At 35.1% G+C, this 20698-nt stretch overlaps 1 protein-coding gene and 1 pseudogene across 8 annotated transcripts in view; one reads left to right on the top strand and one right to left on the bottom strand.

Annotated features, from left to right (window-relative positions):
* LOC145303489 (uncharacterized) overlaps positions 1 to 20698 on the bottom strand; it is a 731279-nt gene that overhangs the window by 611911 nt on the left and 98670 nt on the right. For all 8 annotated transcript variants that reach the window (XM_080144908.1, XM_080144909.1, XM_080144911.1 and 5 more), the window contains exons 16-20: positions 18870 to 18980; positions 15911 to 16021; positions 9800 to 9910; positions 5230 to 5340; positions 2498 to 2608 (exon numbers count right to left, since the gene is read on the bottom strand). In XM_080144908.1, coding sequence (XP_080001034.1) covers positions 2498 to 2608; positions 5230 to 5340; positions 9800 to 9910; positions 15911 to 16021; positions 18870 to 18980 — 555 coding nt within the window. The remainder of the gene's footprint in view (positions 1 to 2497; positions 2609 to 5229; positions 5341 to 9799; positions 9911 to 15910; positions 16022 to 18869; positions 18981 to 20698) is intronic.
* Positions 11196 to 11292, top strand: LOC145240481 (U2 spliceosomal RNA; annotated as a pseudogene).

Here is a 20698-nt window from a genome sequence, read left to right as displayed (position 1 = left end):
TAGTACTGACAGTCTGACAAATCTTACCTACATTGCCTGCAGGCATTTTTCAGTTAACAGGCCTTCTTCTTACTCTCGGCGGCCGTGGTTGTGGGCATTCGTTATACAATCATTGGGAACTGTGGTCAGAAATAGATATAGAAGTGAGGCATGTTGATCTTGCTGGTCTGGGAAACGTGTCGGAAATGTGACCGTCTGTGATAGGGAATGAGATATAGAGAAGCTATGTATTGTGCTACCAGCTACGTCTGTGTAAGTAGAAAATCCAAGCCAATTGGTGGACATTGAGGTCACCAAATACATGTACTTGTGCGCTAGTATCGAGGGAGAGTGTTATATCTATGCTGTCAGAGACTTTGTTTATTAGAGTACAGTCCTGGGTTGAGGGAGAGCGGTAGAGAAAATACAAGTAGCTAATATTATGTTTAATATTAGTTTGAAGCACATAAAAGCCTGGTCGTCTGATTCTAGTTTTTTTCTCTAGTCAGGGGGAGGGTGTTACGAATATAGACTCCAAGCCCGTGCATATGTCTGTCTGAGTCCTTACAGTAGAGTGGGATATAACCAAGCATGTTAAAATGGTTAGAGGGAATGGAGGAGTGTAGGTTAGTTTCATTAATGCTAAGATATCTGGGGTGTTTACTAAGAGAAATGATTCAACATCATTTAAGTTTGTTCTAAACCCGCGGATATTTGTAAATGCAAGCCTCAAGGGAAGAGACAGATTGGTTTTCTTTGAGTTTGTTCCTGGTTTAAACGTAATTTTTGATTGAACTGTCATTTTATTTTATTTAATTTAAATTTTTTAGTTAGGATGAGTGAGGGGTGCTAGGCAAGTGATTGTGTAGAATATCAGACATGCAATACAAGTAGACCATCAACTGTCTCCTCACCTACAGGATTGTGGCCTCAGGAAAGCCCACCACGGATAAGTGCAGGGTCTCTTTTCATGCGAGACATAGGACTACAAACATCCTGATAATATACAAGTGTTGATGGAGCAGCCGCTTTAAGCGCTACTAAAAAGTAAGAGCCCTGTACTATCAGTCGGAAAATCAACCAAAAGTCAGCCCAGCCCAACTGTACCGGCGTATATGGTACTGAAGTAACCCCACAGTGTCCATTTTTTTTTAGGGGGGTGAGATGTAGCGGGAGCGGGAAAAATGGTGTTCATTGCCCTAGTCAGGAAACAAGGCCGACCACTGGGTGATACTGTCGAGTCCCTGTGATAGCACCTCTATGCTTAGCTAATAGGCAAAGGAGTATGAAAGCCAGGCGATAGACAGAGCCTATCTCCTCCTTACGCAGTTTAGGTTTGTCAACCAGTAATTTGTTTGAGTCACAAGCTCTAGGAAGGTTGTCGTCCGGGACTGAAGAGGCCTCCCTCCCCTAGCTTTAGCTTTAAAGTTTTACTTCTCCTACACAGATGATCTGGGATGATCTACGGATCGATCAGTACCAAGATGTTTCTCCCCACGCCTGGGTCCTAAACAAGGTATTTCTGCAACCCCGCATGGGTAGTTAATGTTAATCAGTTATTTAGTAGGTTATATGTCTACTGAAAAGTCACACTCCTCGAAGTGATTAACAAGGACATTACTATGTTTTTCATTTTCATTGTTAATGGAAGATAGGGGATGAGTAGGAATTCATGAAGTGGAAGCAACTAAATTTGCAACTTAATATTAGGAATTAAAATTTGGTGCCCAAACTCTGAGTATACTAGTAGTAGTACTACTTTTAAAAATTATTTCTTTCAAATGGCATGGCATTTTTGGATTCGGGTGTAAAAGTTCTCCATGACTTCTGGCAGCATATTTACCGGTATTGCCTCAATCTCGTTTGCAACACGTTCTTTGAGAGCCGGAACTGTTCTAGGTCGGTCACTTTCAAACACTTTCGTTTTAAGATAACCCCATAAAAAATAGTCACAAGCACTCAAATCGGGTGAAAGAGGGGGGCCAAGGGATATTTCCGTTGTGAGAAATAACACAATCTAGTCTTTAAGATCAAGGACAATGAAAGAGTCGAGGAAAACATTTATCAGATTTGCTGGGACATTGCTAAACTTATTGCCACCTACATTCAAGAAATCAGTGGTAAGCGACTGTTGCAATAAGGTAGTCATGTGCAAAGGTTATCAAAAGAGATTAAGATATGGTAACATCCTTGCTTTTCCTCTTGGGATCAATTAAGTGTTTCCTAGTCCACAACTACAACCAGCTGCTATGTCTACAGCTCCCTGCCCCAGGGCATACAATCCTCTGACAATTTTGTTAAATGTTCGAATTGCATCTTGTTTAAAATTTTCTGTCGCACCGACAAGTGCTTAAAAGTTTTGTCATGCTACCATGTGGTTAAAAGTCTATCTTGCGCCAGGTCATGCTTCCAAGTCGCTATTGCCACCGCATGATTTTATTTTCTCGCCTTTTCTTTCCTTCTTCTTCTGCCATTGAGATGTCAATCTAGAAAGCGAAATCGAAATAAGATTACTCACGTTTAATACAAGTTGGTCCCATGAAGTCAGGTTTGCAGACACATTTGAAATGTTCCCCGATATTTGAACAAGCACCGTCGTTTTTGCAAGGTTTAAGTCCACATGGATTTGCTGCAAAAGTAATAAATAAAATAGATATCAAATTTTACCGTTTTATTTATTTATTATTATTAAATATTCAAAAATTACCAATAAAAAAAAATAGGCTTTCATTTATTATTTACTGCTAGGGGCGCTCCAAAAGTAATACCTCCTTTTTTTTTTATTCCGGCCAAATGGATCGGAGGAAGTTGCAAATTGCATTGTTAAAATGACTGACCTTATGCATTCATGATCTGAAATTTTCATCTCTTTGTTGCAGATGTTGACGGCATTAGACTCTAAAAAGGCTACCCTGTCATAGACGTGCGTCAGAAGCAAATATGAATCATTGAATTCTTGGCAAAAGTTCATTGAAAATGGTGGTGACTATGTAGAAAAATAAATTTGGAATCACAAAAGGTAGCTTATTTGAGCTCTTTAACTTTTTTAGTTAAGAAATAGGAGTCTTTACATTTGGAACGACTAGACAAAACTATATATATATATATATATATATATATATATATATATATATATATATATATATATATATATATATAGGACACTTTGTCTGTGTGTATGTGTGTGTGCGTGAGTTCTTTCTCTATGAGCTATGCAAAGGCTACACCGATTTTTTAAATTTCAGGCAAATGTGTCTGGAAGTATTCTTAGATAGGTTTTATATCAGAATACGTCTGGTGAATATTGTAAATTGATAATCGACAAAATTCAATTAGAGAAGGAACAGTACGACCTTGAGTAAAGTTAACACTCTTATACAGTCTTACATCACAAATTCATTTGGAAAGTTTTATCACCACGCAAACAAAAGGGCCCCGCATATAAAATCAACAGTAGCTTCTTTGATAAGACAGTGGCACATTGAAAATGAATGTTGATCCATGATGCTTGACTTTTGCATTTCAAACTTTAATTCAAGCCATTATATGAAAATATAAAAGCAACGGTAAGTTCTCTACAGTGCAATGTAAACTACAATGTATTGTGGACTAAATCACTACACGGGGAGGCATGTGAAGCTTCCTCTTACTTCGGTGTGCCCCCAACTAGTGGAAGTGTGGAACATTCGTTGATCCTAATTTAGTCTCGGGCAACGTCGGGTCTCCCTTCTGGTATTTATATTTTGTTTTATTTTACTTCAGTCAAAGTTCTCAGAAATCAAGGAGCCCACTACCTGCGGCTAACACTTGAAGTCTATATGAGATACATAGATATTCGAATGTTCCATTAAAGTTCTTTATCTCTCAAATACTGAGTTAGTAAAGAAATTGGGAACATCGTTTTCTTCTCCACAATTAACCATTTCCATACGTTGTAGTATATCTTTCGTTTTGGTCTCTTGGTCTCACTAGATTCCAGGACAAGAATTTATCTAGTCTGGAGGAGTATCCAGCCTCACGTTATTACTTGAGGTAACATCACTTGGAGAAGGTGCACCATTCCTCTTAAAAGCTTATGTGGGTTAGCTATAGAAAAGAGATCTTATTTGGACTTCGAATACTATTTGATTTTGAATATTTGGTCAGGGTTTACTTATAGGGAAAAGTATCCTTATGCCAGGTTGGTCTGACACACCCCTGTACAGAGAGACCTTAGACACTCAAGGATAGTGTCTAGTAGGCATTCAAGTTCTCTCTCTCTCTCTCTCTCTCTCTCTCTCTCTCTCTCTCTCTCTCTCTCTCTCTATGTATGTATGTATGTATGTATGTATGTATTGTTAAGTCCAAGGTGGTAGTCACTAGAAAAGAAATATTTTATGTCAAATGTTGTTGACGATTGTATCAGAATCAGGTCTGATGTGTCTCGCGTGGTTGGCGTGAAAATTGAGTAAAATAAAATTAGTCACATTCTATGAAAGCATTATTTTGTATGATTGATTAAACAGTTTTAGAAAACTGAAAACTGCTGTATATTTTTTTATGAAATGAAAAATGTTTTTTTAAATATTTTTTTTTTCTCTGAGACTTTTGGTGCCATCCGCCATAATCATAGAAGATTTTACAATTTCACTTTTTTTCTTCACAATATAAGAAAAAGAAAGGAAAGCATACCTATATATTTATACTAACAGGGGATTCCGTGTAACCCGGTCATAAAATACGCTTAAATATGATATTTTAATTTACGCAGATTGCATATTTATTATAAGAAGAGTCAATTATCTCATATTATATTGAACCCAATATATAGTTATGATTTCAAAATAAAAAAAAAAAGATATGATTTGAGTGCGATCAGCTTGAATGGAAACCGAAACCAAAACATGACAAAACATAGTTCCATGATTGCAACTATGTCTACAAGTTAAACAAAGACTGAAGTTTATTTATATGCAATATGGTTTGACTGTGGAAGGGTTTGTGAATTTTACTAAATACAGGTTGCTTCACTATGATAGTGTTGATAGACAAGGGCGGTCGGACCGTCCACAGAGTTTTATAATTATATAGATATAACTATGTTTAACACAATACACGCGCGATCACACACGCGCGCGCGCGCGCGCGCGTGCGTGCGTGCGTGCGTGCGTGCGTGCGTGCGTGCGTGCGTGTGTGTGTGTGTGTGTGTGTGTGTGTGTGTGTGTGTGTGTGTGTGTGTGTGTGATGAAAGGATTAATCAAATTAACTCACGTTCAACACAAGTGTGTCCGGTGAAGGCAGCGGTGCAAATACATCTGAATTTATATCCATCATTTAAACATTTACCGCCATTCTTGCAAGGTTTATATCCACAAGGGTTTGCTGTAAAAAGTAAAAAGTAATTCAATTTGATTTCTACTTCTTTAATTTAAGCATTCAAACACAGAATCATTTTCTAAATTTCTTACTGAGATAACAAACAATTTTCTCAATTGTCAAACATGTAATGTAACTGTCTTCAAAGAAGCTGCGCTCATTTGATCCATTTCTGATGAAGAATTTCACGAGGAGGGAATTTATACAAGTGAAACCGGCTTTTGGCGACTCAAACGTGTAGAAATATTGAAATTTATACAAACCACAATCCTCCAAATCCAATTATATTAAAGTGAAATAGCGTTACTATAATGAAGGTTTCGTGTCTGTGATTATGTTGATAAAATTTGAAAGATAACATAAAAGAACATGGCGTTAACGACACCGGCCATCCCACTATACTGTATCACTTACAGTTATAGTTTGTTTTTGCCAGAATTCGAATTTTGTTTAGAAGGAACATGATGTAAAAAATTTTTTTAAATAACATTTGATTCATTATAGTGTTCAAAGGAAGAAGAGGAGACAAGAAACTCGAAGGGAATGTATTAATACAAACATGGTGTTAAAGGCAGTGGTTATTGCACTATAATTGCGATTTGATGTCTATTTTTGTTTAACAAATTCGGAATATTTTTAAAGGAACATGCCGTTAAATAATACTAGATATATTATTATTTATCGGTTTGGGGGGGTGATAAGTGGTTTACGATGCGGACTGACAAGCTGGATGTGCCTAGTTCGAATTCAGTTCGTTCTTTTTTTTTTTTTTTTTTTACAAAGGCATCACCACATTATGAAGGCCCAGAGGCCACTCAAGGATAAGGGTTAAAGAGTGTACAGTAGAAATTGGTCAATATAGTAATCATTAGTAATGAAAATTTGGTAAATTTAATAACTTATATGGATCGGCTCATCAAGAACTTATTTACTTTAGACTTGAACACAACCATATTGTAGTCAGCCGGAAAGCAGGAAAACGGAAGACAATTCCACAGGCGTGCAGTTCTAAGAAAGAAGCTTTGTTCATGGAATCTACGTTTAGGTTTAGGCACAGATAAAGAGTGGGGGAAATTATTGATAGTGTTTACAGCTATACGAGTGTTTCTTGTGAAAGTTTGGCGAGGGGGGACCATAGATTGAAGCTCAGTTGAACACTTCCCATGAAAATAACGATACATCAGAGACAAACTCGCAACATCTCTTCTGTGAGATAGAGGTTGCAAGGAGGAGAAAAGGACATCTCCTACGAGGCTACGAAGTCTATTTTGAACTCTATCAAGGCAGGACAAGTCCTTTCTAGCAGCTCCTGCCCAGATGTGGCAACAGTATTCCATCCTTGGACGTACCTGGCTCTTATATAGGTAGAGAATAGCATCAGCAGTGAGATATCTACTGGATCGATAGAAAGATCCCACCATTTTTCCAGCGGCCTTGGCAACAGATTTGATATACGTGTTCCATTTAAGATCAGGAGTAATGGTCAAGCCCAGAAGCTTGTCAAAACTTGAGGCCTCCTGAAGACGAGAGCCATTCATTTCAATTGATGACAAATGTGAATTAGAATGTTGATGATGTAAAGAGAGAAGCTTGGTTTTAGATGCATTAAAAGTAACCAGCCACTCCTTTCCCCATTGCACTACGTGCTCAAGATCAGAGGAGAGAGAATTGGAGAGAACTTGGTCGTTTACTGTCTTAGATGTGGTACCATAAATGGTAGTGTCGTCAGCATAAATGTCTACAAATGATGTAAGGATATGATTTGGAAGATCATTAATGTAGATCAGGAAAAGAGTTGGGCCCAGGATGGATCCCTGAGGGACACCGGCATTAATACTGTGAGCTTCTGATTTCTACTAAAACATTCTCACTTAAGATATTTGCCACATTAACGTGGTCATTACTATAAGTACTCGATGTCTTTTAAAGGAGAACTCTAACTAGAAAGATATCGGGGGAAACAAATGCCAACAGTAGAATCATCTCATTCATTCGAAATGAATGAATGAGTGGATTGGTTTTGTGTAAAAAGATCACCGGTTTTATTTATAACCGCATGATTTTCGATTACAAACACACATGCTTCCTTAAAGTAAAATACTTTTAAAGAATAAAATAATATTTCTTTTTGTTTAATGTGATTCATGGCTTTAATAGACTGGGAATCAAAAATAGAGCAACTCCTGCTAGTAATTTAACGATCGGATTTTCATCAAAGCTCTGTTGATCAGCTAGCTTTGAAGCTAGCACGTTAACGTTGCCCTACTATTGGTATGGAAGAGTTGGAATTTGTGGATGTATGTTTTCTGATTAAACAGATGATGAGCGTCTTATTTAAAATAAGCGCAGTTTCTTTTTTCTATTATATAAAAAGAACTTTGTGTGTTTGTGAGTTCGTTCCCTATGGACCCTGAAAGGGATGGGTTGATTTTTAAGAAATTTCACACAAATATACTTTATGTATCTGGCAGTGTTATTAGGCTTTGTCTGGAAATGTCTTCGATAAGTATCGATAATCGATAATCAAAAACATCCGATAAAATGGAACAGGCGCTTTTGATCACAGTTAACACCTAACACAGCCTAACAAGTACATTTTAGAAGTTTTATTATCACACAAGCAGAAATGCGCGACAGATAAAATCAATAATAGGTCCTTTGATATGACAGAGGCGCGTTCGATATGAATGTTTCTGTCGAAAGTACAACGGAACCATGATACTTGACTTTTCATTTTAAACTTTGATTCAAAACATTATCACCGTACACGCAGACGGACAAGGCATATAAAATCAACAAAACTGTTTCTGTTTAGAACACAATTGAACCACGATACTTGACTTTTGCATTTTAAACTTTAATTCAAGCCAATAGATACATAAATATTTATTTCATAAAATCAACAGTAAGTTTTCTACAGTGCAATGTGGACTACAATGTATTGTAGAATAGTTCACTCCGAGGAAGCATGTGAAGCTTGCTCCCAGTGCACCACGATGGGTCCCCAACTAGAGCAGGCAATCAATCGATTTGATTGAAAAATAGGCGATTTCACCGATTTCGATGATAATAAAAATATGGAAGTGTGAAACATTCGTTGATCATCATTCAATCCCGGGCAACGTTGCGTCTCCTTTCTAGTATTTCATATTTACATTAAATTTGATCCGTAGTTATTAGACACTAATTAAGCAAATATTTCATGAATTTCAATTTCCTCTGAATACCCTGGAATTTTAAGCCTCAAATGTTAAACATTTTTTTTTTTTTTAGAAATAAATATGTAAAAACGAATAGATTAAGCACAGAATGTCACGTCATATATGTACACATGATCTTTTTTGTAGCCCGGAATACCTTTATCCTAGTGCGCTGGCTTGACCTTGCCTTTTAACCCCCTGCGGAAAAGGTAAATATACATACACTTAATGTATTTATTTTGACTTGTAAATCCATTAACATCAGGGAATATTTCGAAATCTTTTGTTTGTGTATAGATAATAAATCATATTATTTATATTCAGTGTGTGTGAACCTCAGGCAACAGCGGGTAGTTACTGCCGGTCTTCTCTATATAAAAATCAATGTTTTTTATTGCATGTTACAGAAATGGACACGTTAAGAGTTTAATCATTGAAACAAGTTTCAATAACGGTTAAATTTCTCATGAAAATCCAAAGACGTCATTTAAGTGTTCCTTTAATTCCATCTGGAGTCACTAGAATCAATTTTCATTTAGATTCATAAAATAACAGACATATATTAGGACGTACAAAAATTACCCCAGTCTAGAAAGACTTCTTCACTTTCTTATCATCTTCAGTGTTATTTTCACAACGTTTCGGTTGCTGTAACCTTCAACCATCTTCAGATATATCTTGTAACTTTCAACCATCTTCAGGTGTATCTTGTCGAACTCGGGAATCTGAACGCAATTTCGAACTGAGCTCTTTATTCAATCTATGGCAATAACATGTCCGCGTTCCATCATCCATGGCTGGCTAAAATCCAAAGTAATTCACAGTTGTATATTGAAGGATTGAGCCTTCGACCTCTAAAGTATAATTTTGCAACTGAATTTTATTTACGTTCTGAATTCCGTCCAACAGAAAGATTCCCGAATTCGACAAGATACACCTGAAGAAGATCGGAGGTTACATCGACCACAATGTTGTGAAAATAACACTTAAGATAAGAACAGTAGTTTGAAGAAACCAAATAATACGAATAATCAATCCTCATCTCAAAATTTCAGACAAGTAAATTCGTGTCACAACTTTGTTAACCGGTTTAATTATGTCATAGGAGTTCATGCAGGTGGAGCCACGTGAATGTTTTAACATCTCTAAGTAAAAGTACGACCATGGAACCGACTAGATTCGAACTTGGCACATACAGGTCGTCAGCCGGTGTTGCTATCAACTTAGCCACCATCGACCCCTTGTATAAATTATAATAAACTTACGTTTAATACAAGTTGGTCCCATGAACCCCCTTTTACATTCACATCGAAATGTATCTTTATCTTTGAAACACTTGCCGCCGTTCTTGCAGGGTTCCATTCCGCAAGGGTTCACTGAAAAAAAGAAAAAACAACAGAGTATAGTAAGTATAAAAAGTTATTTTCATGAAGAGAAAAAAAGGAGTTGGTGTATTAACATGGATGTGATAGGAAATAAAAGCTCATCAGTAAATCATCTATATTTTTTATTGTACTAGCTGCCCAGACATGGCGTTGCCCGCTAGTTTACTTGGAATATGTACGACATTTTTAAAACTATGCCGGCTTTTCTCAAAAGATTATTTATTTGTTTCAGTTAAAGTAATGTATGAATGTAAGATCCATTTTGTTTTTTGTTTTTTTTAAATTCGATTCAAAAATAATTATAAATGGACAAAGTATTTTATTAAAGAAATTGCACTGAATTGCATTTTATTATTTTATGATCATAATTTATCAGAATCTAACATTGGATTTGTAAAAAAAAAACAACTCGATAGCAAAAAAAAAAAAAAAAAAGCGATAAAGAAGCTGATTTTACTTTATATATGAGATTAAATCGGATGGCATTTTATCGTTCTTAACAACATGCTCCAACGACACACAATAAAAACTAACGAAGAAGAATCTAATATTGGTTTTGTAGTAACAAAACTGTCAATAAAAAAGAATCAATAAAGAGACTAACTTTATTTTATATATTAGATGACTTCAAATATAAATTAATATATCACCGTACAAATATGAATAGCGGTTATTCAAGAAAAAAAAAAATCCTGAAATTAATTATTATAACATTCGCATTCTTGGGATTGTCTTCAAAAAAAAAAAAACAATTTTCTGTATTGCAAAAATAACATCTCAGAATTTTGTGTAAGTACTTATAATAACACACATTTTAAAGATGAAAATCACAACGTGTGCGAATTATATTCTTGACAACATAAATGCATATTTAACTACAGTTCGACAAGATAAATAGAGTTTATATTTTTAGTCGCGTGCAAGTGACTCTATAAGTCACTCCGTCGGTCCGTTGGTCGGTCGGTCTGTCGTTCTGTCCGTAACACTTTTGTGCTTGACCTTTTTGGTTAAGATCAAAGGTCTGTTATTAATAGATGCTGTTCTTAGCTTTTTTGGCCTTCTGGCCAAGAGCAAAGTGTAGCATCTGTTCCTACAGATGCTGCAAGCAAAGACCATATGTGGGGGAAACCTCACATATAAGACCTTGGTCAATGTAGGGGCAACCATTCATACCAATTGTCACTATCCAGCTCCCCTACTCCCCATTTTCCCCTTCACTCCTCACATTAAAAATCGGCCTCGTGCCTAATTTGCTCGGTGGGGGAGCAAATAAATACTTTTTTCTTGGCCTTTTGGCTAAGATCAAAGTGTAGTATCTGTTCTTACTACATGCTGTACTTTTTTTTCTTTTTTTTACACAGTGATCACCACTTATCAAGGCCGGGAAGCCACTCAGGGATAAAGGTTATTGCAAGTACATTACGTTAGTGTGGAGATTTGATGAAGTGTTTACTTAAGGGGGCAGTTCATTAGGAATTTGTTAACGTTAGACTTGAACACATCCAAGTTGTAGTCCGGTGGGAAGTAGGCAGACGGAACAGAGTTCCACAGGCGTGCAGTTCTAAGAAAGAAGCTTTGTTCATGGAATCCGCATTTTGATTAGGCACAGATAAAAAGTGGGGGAAACTTTTGACAGTGGATTCAGCTAGACAGGTGTTTTTCGTGAAAGATTGGCGAGGAGGGACCAGAGATTGGAGTTCAGACGAGCACCTGCCATGGAAATAACGATAAAACAAGGATAGGCTCGCAACGTCTCTTCTGTGGGAGAGAGGTTGCAGGGTAGAGAAAAGGGCATCCCCCACTAAGCCACAAAGTCTATTTTGTACTCTGTCAAGGCAGGATAGGCTGTTTTTAGCAGCTCCTGCCCAGATATGGCAACAGTATTCCATCCTTGGACGTACTTGGCTTTTATATAGATAGAGAATTGCATCAGTAGTAAGATATCTTCTGGAGCGGTAGAAGGATCCCACCATCTTTCCAGCGACTTAGCCAACAGACTTGATGTACGTGTTCCATTTCCATTTCAGATCAGGAGTAAAGGTCAAACCCAGAAGCTTGTCAAAACACGGGGCCTCACCCAGACAAGAGCCATCCATCACAATTGATGCCAGCTGAGAATCAGAGCGTTGATGATGTAAGGATAGGAGTTTGTAACTTTGTGATATAAAGTGGGGGATCATTTTTGTGTATTAATTTAATATAAAATGATTACCCACTTTACAACCAGTCAATCTCAAAGCCATTCAAGGCATTATCCATATCATTCAAGTTGTTTTTGAAGGATTCCAGTTATTTTTTAAGCATTCAAGTCATTCTTAAGGTCATTCAATTCGTCCTTAAATCCATTAAAGTCATCCTAAATCATTTACTTTTTATTTATTTAAGTCATTTCAGCCCATTGTTCGGTCATTTTAGTTTATCTTTAAGAATTTCATGTCAATCCTACATTCACGCATTCATTCATTACATGAGAGCACGTGACTAATGGCCATCGGCCTTGTTCACTCCAATCCTTACAAATTTAAGTTATATAGCTTTTCATTTATGACAAAATAAGAATTGAATTTTATAGTGATAAGGCTTTTTCAACTATATATATATATATATATATATATATATATATATATATATATATATATATATATATATATATATATATATATATATTCGGGTTTGAGGTGTTCAAAAGTTGGGACTAATGAAGACAACAAGGTTGTTAAATAGTGCTCAATAAAAAGGGAAAAATATTTTTTTATTATTTGAGGGTAAACAGTTACATATGGTCGCTACAAACAGCCATCTGTTTCAGTCAAAGAGACTTCTTTAGGGGACCCAGAACCTCTCGACGCCAAAAAGAAAAATGAGAAAGATTAGAAAGAAATTGAAAAGGAAAAATGAAGCTCTTCCAAAAAAAATATAAAAAGATCATAAAAAGTTGCGAGCTCTCTAAAAAAGAGGATGAAAAGATCAGGGGAATATTTACCAATTGACAAGAAAGTTTATGATATTAGATCCCCTAAAATGTTTAGACCTGCGAAGTACCTGGTTTATTTAAAATTGCCGTGGATTGGGGATAAGAGTATTAAATTGTCAAAACAGATTGTTAGAAGTGTTTCTAAGTGCTTCTACTCTGTTTCCTTGCGTTTGGTATACATTACGAGACCTGCTTTTCCTTCTTTTCGCAAAGATAGTTTGCCTTACCCGCAAATTAGTAATATTGTTTATAAATTTAAATGCCAGTGCGATGCTGGTTATGTCGGGCGAACATCTTTGCATTTGCTAACTCGTACAAACCAGCACGTTCCATCTAAAATCAGACAGGGAAGGTAGGATCCGGTAGTGTCCCTCACTCTGCAGCCATGAACTCTGCTATTGATTAGCATTTGGTTGACAATACATGTTGTGCCGACAAATATAAAATAGAGTGGTTGGGGATGTTACACAGAGCAGGCTCCAAAAACTATTTAAAGATTTTGGAGCCTGTCTCTATTGCGGTTCGAAAACCTTGATTATGCCGGCAAAAGAAAACAACAAAAGCATTATTTCTCTTTGGAGGACGTTGACCCCTTTTCTCCCTCTTCCCCCCCCTTCTCTCTCGTTGTGCCCAGTTTTAGTCGCTTTTAAACGCCGTATTTACAGATTAATTTTTTCTTTTAATCGTTTTTTTCTCTTAATTTTGGCACATCCAAATTCCCCCGTAGTGCTCTTTAATTTCTCCAATAATATTTTGTATGCTATCGATTTTTTCCTGAAGAGATGATAGCCGAAAGAGCTCTCGAGAAATTTCCGCACATATTATTTAAATCTATGTATAAATTTTGTACCTCCAAATATATATATATATATATATATATATATATATGAGAGAGTGGCGTTCCAAAAGTAATACTTTCTATTTTTTTCTTCCGCACGATGGATCAGGGGATACTGCAAATTGCCTTGTTATGATGACTGAACTCCTGCATTCATAGCCTGAAAATTTCATCTTTCTGTTACAGATATCGACCGTGTAAGATTCTAAGTAAGCAACCCTTGAAATGGACGTACGTCAGAAGCAGGGATACGCCGTTGAATTCCTCTGTGAAAAAAAAAAGCCGATGCGGTTAGTGTCAGCACAGTTAGGGATGGGTTCGTCGATTTCAGAGTGACAACAGAAATGTGAGTAACACAACACGCCCCCGGCGTTATGTTGATCAGGACCCTTGGTTTCAGAGAAACGCTTGGCACTCAACCGTCTGGGTTTAACATTGCAAATATGGCCGGTTCATCGGCCAATGTACTGATAGTGTCTTTACAACTAGAAAAGATGTGGATAAATATATAAGACAAAAAGTAAACTCCAAAGAGATTATCTGTACTTGTTCTTGTTGAGTGCCGACTATCGAGTTCTATCTTCCCTAGAGATGGCCTCCTTTCCATTCTTAGTAAACTTAACAAATTCATTTTCTACCACACCAAAAAACAAACGAAATTTATATTTGTTATTCATTTATTTGTTTATTTTATTCATATTTCTCTCTCAAATCCACTGGAAGTTATCCTCCGTAGCCTGCAGATTTCATTTGCTTTTTTTTAGTTCTCTGCTTTGATGTGGACTATTTCAATACTTCAATCCAAACACCGTTTAACGAACTAATGCTTACCTAGCCAATCCTGTATACTGATAACCTCCAACTTTGAAAATAGAACGAAGGCGGGCAAATATTTAAAAGTAAACGCAAACCACGCAAAAATTATCTAGCTACACTCTTTATCCCCAGATTGAACTTAATAACAATCTATATCTATATTTCTATTTGCCTGTCTGTCTTTTTATCTGTTTTTCGGTTTGTCGGTTTCACCTTTTCACAGAAACTACTATATAACAAAAACAATATTAACAAATATTTAAATCAACATAGTGATTGGGAAGGGTGAGATATCTAAGATACAGTTATGTAACTTGATTAATTAATTATAAATTACAGATCCCACTCTTTCATTGGATAGATTACCGTCTACTCTAATAGTTTCTTACTTCGAGCCACTTGCTTTGTGGAATACATTCCTGTTTCCGCCGACTTTACCAACATGACGAAATTTAAATGTAATGTGAACAAATATCTTGCATCACTTCCTGCATAAGATTCCGTCCTCTATATCTGTTCCCTAATTTGAAGTTAATAAAAGTAAATAAATAAATAAAAACGGGACCATTTAATAATACTTTTTCAAACAAAAGTAAATCATATATTATTTCAATTGGAATTCATTATTGAGATTAGTATTATTTATATTAATTTATTTATTACGGACTATTATTCTCATCTTTATTAGTTGTTGTTTCACGACGTTTCGGCTAACTATTCCTCTGGCCTTCGTCAGGTGGTAACCGCAACGGATAGGAACTTCGCATCTCCTAACTGCATTCTCAGCAATTATTGCCATCCGTAGTTGTTGTCGTCTCACCACGTTTTGGCCAAGTAAGCCTCTGGCTGGTTTTGGGTAGGATTGAAACCGCTATCTTCAGATAATGCTCATCTGGAACCGTAGAGATTCAACAGCTCTATCAACTGCTCCACGGGCCCCGTAGCGTAGTTGATAGAGACGTTGAACATTGTCTGAAGATAGCGGTTTCAATCCTACCCAAAGCCAGCCAGAGGCTTACTTGGCCAAAGACATGGTGAGACGACAACAACTACGGATGGTAGTGATTGCTGAGAATGCAGTTAGGAGATTCGAAGTTCCTATCTGTCGCTGTTACTACCTGACGAAAACCAGAGGAATAGTTAGCCGAAACGTCGTGAAACAACAACTAATAAAGACGAGAATAATAGTCCGCAATAAAATAAATTAAAACGTAAATCAATCCTATATATAGTTTAGAATGTGCCTTTTATTATTAAAGTATGTCTGAAAACAGCCTTGAAAAAACAAACGTTGATTGGGCCATATTTAGAGTAACAATGGATGATTTTGAATAACGGTGAAAAGTTAAAGAAATCCACTCACCTTCAATGCAAGTTTCTCCCATGAATTCAGGTGTGCAGGTGCAAATAAATTTGGTTCCATCATTTTTACATTTTGCTCCATTCTTGCAAGGTTTTAGAGCACATGGATTGGCTGAATGTACAAGTTATAAAAGTAAATTTATATATATATATTTTAGAGAGAGAAATAAAAAGGAACAAACCGAGTTATGTGTTCATCAACGTTTCGTCTTTATTTCGAGACTTCCTCTGGATAAATGAGATTACGAAAACAAAAACACCAGTAAAAATATTTGAAAATGTTTCAAGTGCAAATTGTGACGCTGTTCTATTTCAGAAACGGAAAAAGGCGTTGGAAATTCAGCATCTCCCACATAACGAACTCTGGAGATTTACTTAACAAAATAAAAAACATTAATGTACATAACAAAACTATACACAGCTTAGATATAACATCATTATATACTAATGTCCTCATTAAAAAATGCTTAACTTTACTCCATAAACACTTTTTAAAAAAAGGCTAACATTAACTTATCTTTTCCTCCCGACACTTTTGTAAATATCATTAGACTTATGACTTAATTTATACAAATTTTGGTCTTCCTATGGGTAACCCTCTCAGTGGAGTATTAGCTTGCCTTTTCTTAGAATTCCTAGAATGGTCCTTTCAAATTTAGATTACCTCCAAACACAGAATATTTTAGATACATTGACAACATTTTAATTTTTCTTTCTGAAAACACACACATAGATAACATTAAAAACAAATTAGATTCAGTCCAACCTTCCATAAAGTTCACCTATGAAACAGAAAACAATAACTCATTACCTTTTCTAGACATACTTATTATAAAATCCAATAATAAACTATCCTTCAAAGTTCACCGCAAAACTACACACAAAAATGATTACATACATTTCTATTCACAACATAATAAAAAAAATAAAAACCAGTATGATAATTGGTTTCTTCTTACGCGCATTCAGAATTTGCAGTCCAGAATATCTGGATGAAGAATTCAAATACCTCCCAAGCACTTTGAAAACCTTGAAACATCCCAAATATTTCATACTAAATGCTAAGCGAAAAGCCACACAAATATTTTCTTAATCAAAAGTCATATACAGCAGACCTTTCTCTTATAAACAGACACCTTCTTTTACCTACACACACCAATAATACAATAATTTGCAACACACTAAACAAACTAGGAATTCCAATCATACAAACCACATCACAAACGATAAGACAGATATTAAAAACTACAAAACATCTCCAAAACAAACCAGTTTCTAATGCAGGCATATACACCATTCCTTACCAAAATTGCCATCATATATACGTTGGTGAAACCCAGCATAAGTTAGAAAAAAGGTTCAGTGAACATAAAATAGATATAAAAAATAGCAATTCTCTAAGTGCATTATTCTCTGATTCATTGCAGCATAATCACTCCTTTGACTTTAAACAAGCAAAAATAGTTAAATTTATTTCAAATAAACCGCGCCAGAGACTCGTTGAATCAGCACTTACCGCTAATTCAAGCACAATTAAACAACGTGCAGGTTTCTATAATGTAGCACCATTAATAAGTAAACTTTTATTAAAAGAACATAATTTAATTGTAGTCACAGGTTAACCTTCTCACACCATGGAAACACCCCTGGAATAATATATACATATGATCTCAATCAATAAATTGCATAACGAAAACACATTCATTTCATTTCTGTGACACATCTATAGTTGAATTTTAACAGACATATTTTTTCAGAAAGAATATTAACGACTATATGACGTTATTAAAAATCTCCTTCTCTTTAACAACGCCAAAGACAGTGTATCAAAAGTCGTAGCTTATGTCAAAAGTCATGATTTTTTCTTCATTTTAACTATTATGACATCGATTCGTTCATGATTTTCGTTTTCAAATACTGCTACCGGTTTGATTATTACTCACTAGGAGACTTCACACAGGTCGCCATCAAAGATTTCTCTTTGAGAACAACCTGTGGCGTTCCCTGGAGTCTGAGTGACAACAAGTCTCCTCAGATTTCCAGTACTTTTCACCTCTTTTGATAACATTTGCAAATTAATTTGCGTTATCACAACATCCGTTTATCATTGATTTCTCGTTGGTAGCGATCATTTGTCTTTACTGGAATTTGGGTGCTAATAAGCCTCACCAAAGGTCCCGGTTCTCTTTGCACTCATCCACTCGAGGTTTGGTTAGTGCTTTCTCTCCCCTGTCTTTCGATCCTCCTTGAATATACTCGAATACATTGATATGGTATGGGTTGATGCCATTAATTTTTTTTTTTTGGGGGGGGGGGGTAACTTACAATTATTTTCTTGATTCTATGTGGCATTTCTTCGTGTTTTACTTCTGTGGCAGTTTCTTTATGTCCGGCTAGCACCTGTGGTACATATGTATTATTCTCAGCATTCAAAGGTCCTCCTCGTCCGTTTTCATTATTTTTATCCCTTGTGTGTTCTTAGTCATTCTTTTGATTCTAAATTCTCCTATTCTTTTTGCAAAGTTTTTCCGTATTATTCCTAATACTCCTACTATTATTAGTGTTATCTAAACATTCTTCATCTTCTATACTCCTTTAAGTTGTCCGGCTAACTCTCTGTATTTGCGCTGCTACTCGGACTCCTTGATATTCACCCTGTGGTTTTCTGGGACAGCAAAATCTTCAATTTCGTAGGACTTTTCCTTCTTAGTAATTATTATGGCATCCAGTTTTCTTGCTTGGATAGGTTTATCTGTCTGTATGTCCATATCCCATTATATATATGGGCGTCGTCGTATTATTATTATTATTATTATTATTATTATTATTATTATTATTATTATATCATCATCATCATCATTATTATTATTGTTTTTGTTTTTTGTTTTTGTTGTTGTTGTCGTCGTCGTCGTCGTCGTCGTCGTCATAATAATAATAATAATAATAAAAAATTTACTCACGTATTTCGCAGTTTCTTCCTTCAAAGCCCAACTTACAAATACAAATATATGTGTCATCTTTGTCTTCACATTTGGCGCCATTTTTGCAGGGTTTCCCAGCACACTTGTTTACTGAAGAAAAGAAAATATACATGAAATAACAAAAAGATATGTGATTCACCGAATTTTGTATACTATTTTTTTATAAGATATGTTGACAGAATTATTCACTAGTTAAGACTGCTGGAAATTCAGTAGGTCTGAGTTCGAATAGTAGGATATCAAATACTTTTTTTATTTCTTTGTTTTTAAAAAGGGAGCATAAATTTTGCAACATCGCATTTCTATTTGATATGAGGACACCGCCAAATAAAGCAGGTGTGTACATTTTTGGATATGTTACTATTTGCGACATGACAATTACGTAGGTTGTTACGCATTTGTTTTATTTGAAATTCAATATTTTTTTATTATAATATAGCATCATCATAAAAACATATTACTTTAGCATTACTTTACAAAGCTAAGTGACAATCATTACAACTGTATACGAACAATGATTGTCTCTCACATGGACAATTATATGTTGCATGTTTTGGAGTGGACAAACCAGACAATTTTTATAACTACACAGACATAGAACAGCCAAAAATATTGAGCAATCTCTAACAATAGCGCTCTCAAAACAAAGATGGCGGAAATGGATACAGTTGATGCATATACGGGACGGAAACCACCAAACATGAAACAAAATACGAAACTAAACAGGAACACCCCATTTCAAAAGACTATCCCAGTTTGAACAGTTCTAGTGTTAAGTTATTTAATATATAATTTCAAAAAACTTCATTTAAAGAAAAGTAAAAATGAAAATATTTTATGTTTCGTGATGACACAAGTGTTAAAACACAAACACAGAAATGTAAAAAAAAGATAAGTTTATTATTTTTTTATTGTTAAAACTAAAAAAAAAACTTTATTTAACGAAATGTAAAATTTAATGTTTATTATTTCTTTATTGCTTCATAATAACAAGTATTGTGAAAATAAAAATAATTTCTTGAAACAAAACACTCTACATTGTTTCGCCCGTCGCACATAAACCAATAAAAAAAAATTAAGAAAACTTTCATTTTTTACATTTCTATGAATGTAGTTTTTGAATTAATATATTAAATATATTAACAGAAAAAGTGCTGATACTAGTATAGTTTGATGAAATGGGATGTTTAGTTTCAGGTTTCGTTTTATACATAGTGGTTTCCGTTATGTATTTGCATAAACTATATCTATTTCCGCCATTTTTGTTGTGGAAGCGCAATTGTTAGAGATTGCCAAATGTTGTATACCCAAAAGTATTGTGCAACTATGAATATAAGAAACATGGACGTTCTCTTTTTTGTTTTATTCTTCGTTTAACCATACTGAGACACAGCAAAGCATGGCCTGGTATAGCTAGTGTATATATATATATATATATATATATATATATATATATATATATATATATAAGTAATGTGATTGATAATTTAAAATTTAAAAATCAAATTATAATTAAATTAAAAATCCGTTTCATAAGAAGGAACAACAACAAAATCAATTATCTGTACGATCGTTTCGGAAGACAATGCTTTTTATTGTGGTAGACATCAAGTTACGTACAATAATTACATATAGTTTTTTAATAAGCAAGGATTTTTAATTTAATTATAATTTGATTTTTAAATTTTAAATTATCAATCACATTACTTAATATTGAATTAGCTCTAGGATATTTACCTATCGAGCTTATTATATCTCTAAATTACAACGAGCACTTTCTCTTTCCTGTATTTTAATTAAACTAGTAA

This window comes from Euprymna scolopes, chromosome 19 (assembly GCF_053919585.1).
Source record: "Euprymna scolopes isolate OS-2025 chromosome 19, ASM5391958v1, whole genome shotgun sequence".
Classification (NCBI taxonomy): Eukaryota; Metazoa; Mollusca; class Cephalopoda; order Sepiida; family Sepiolidae; genus Euprymna; species Euprymna scolopes.
This window is presented reverse-complemented; position numbering and strand designations above follow the sequence as displayed.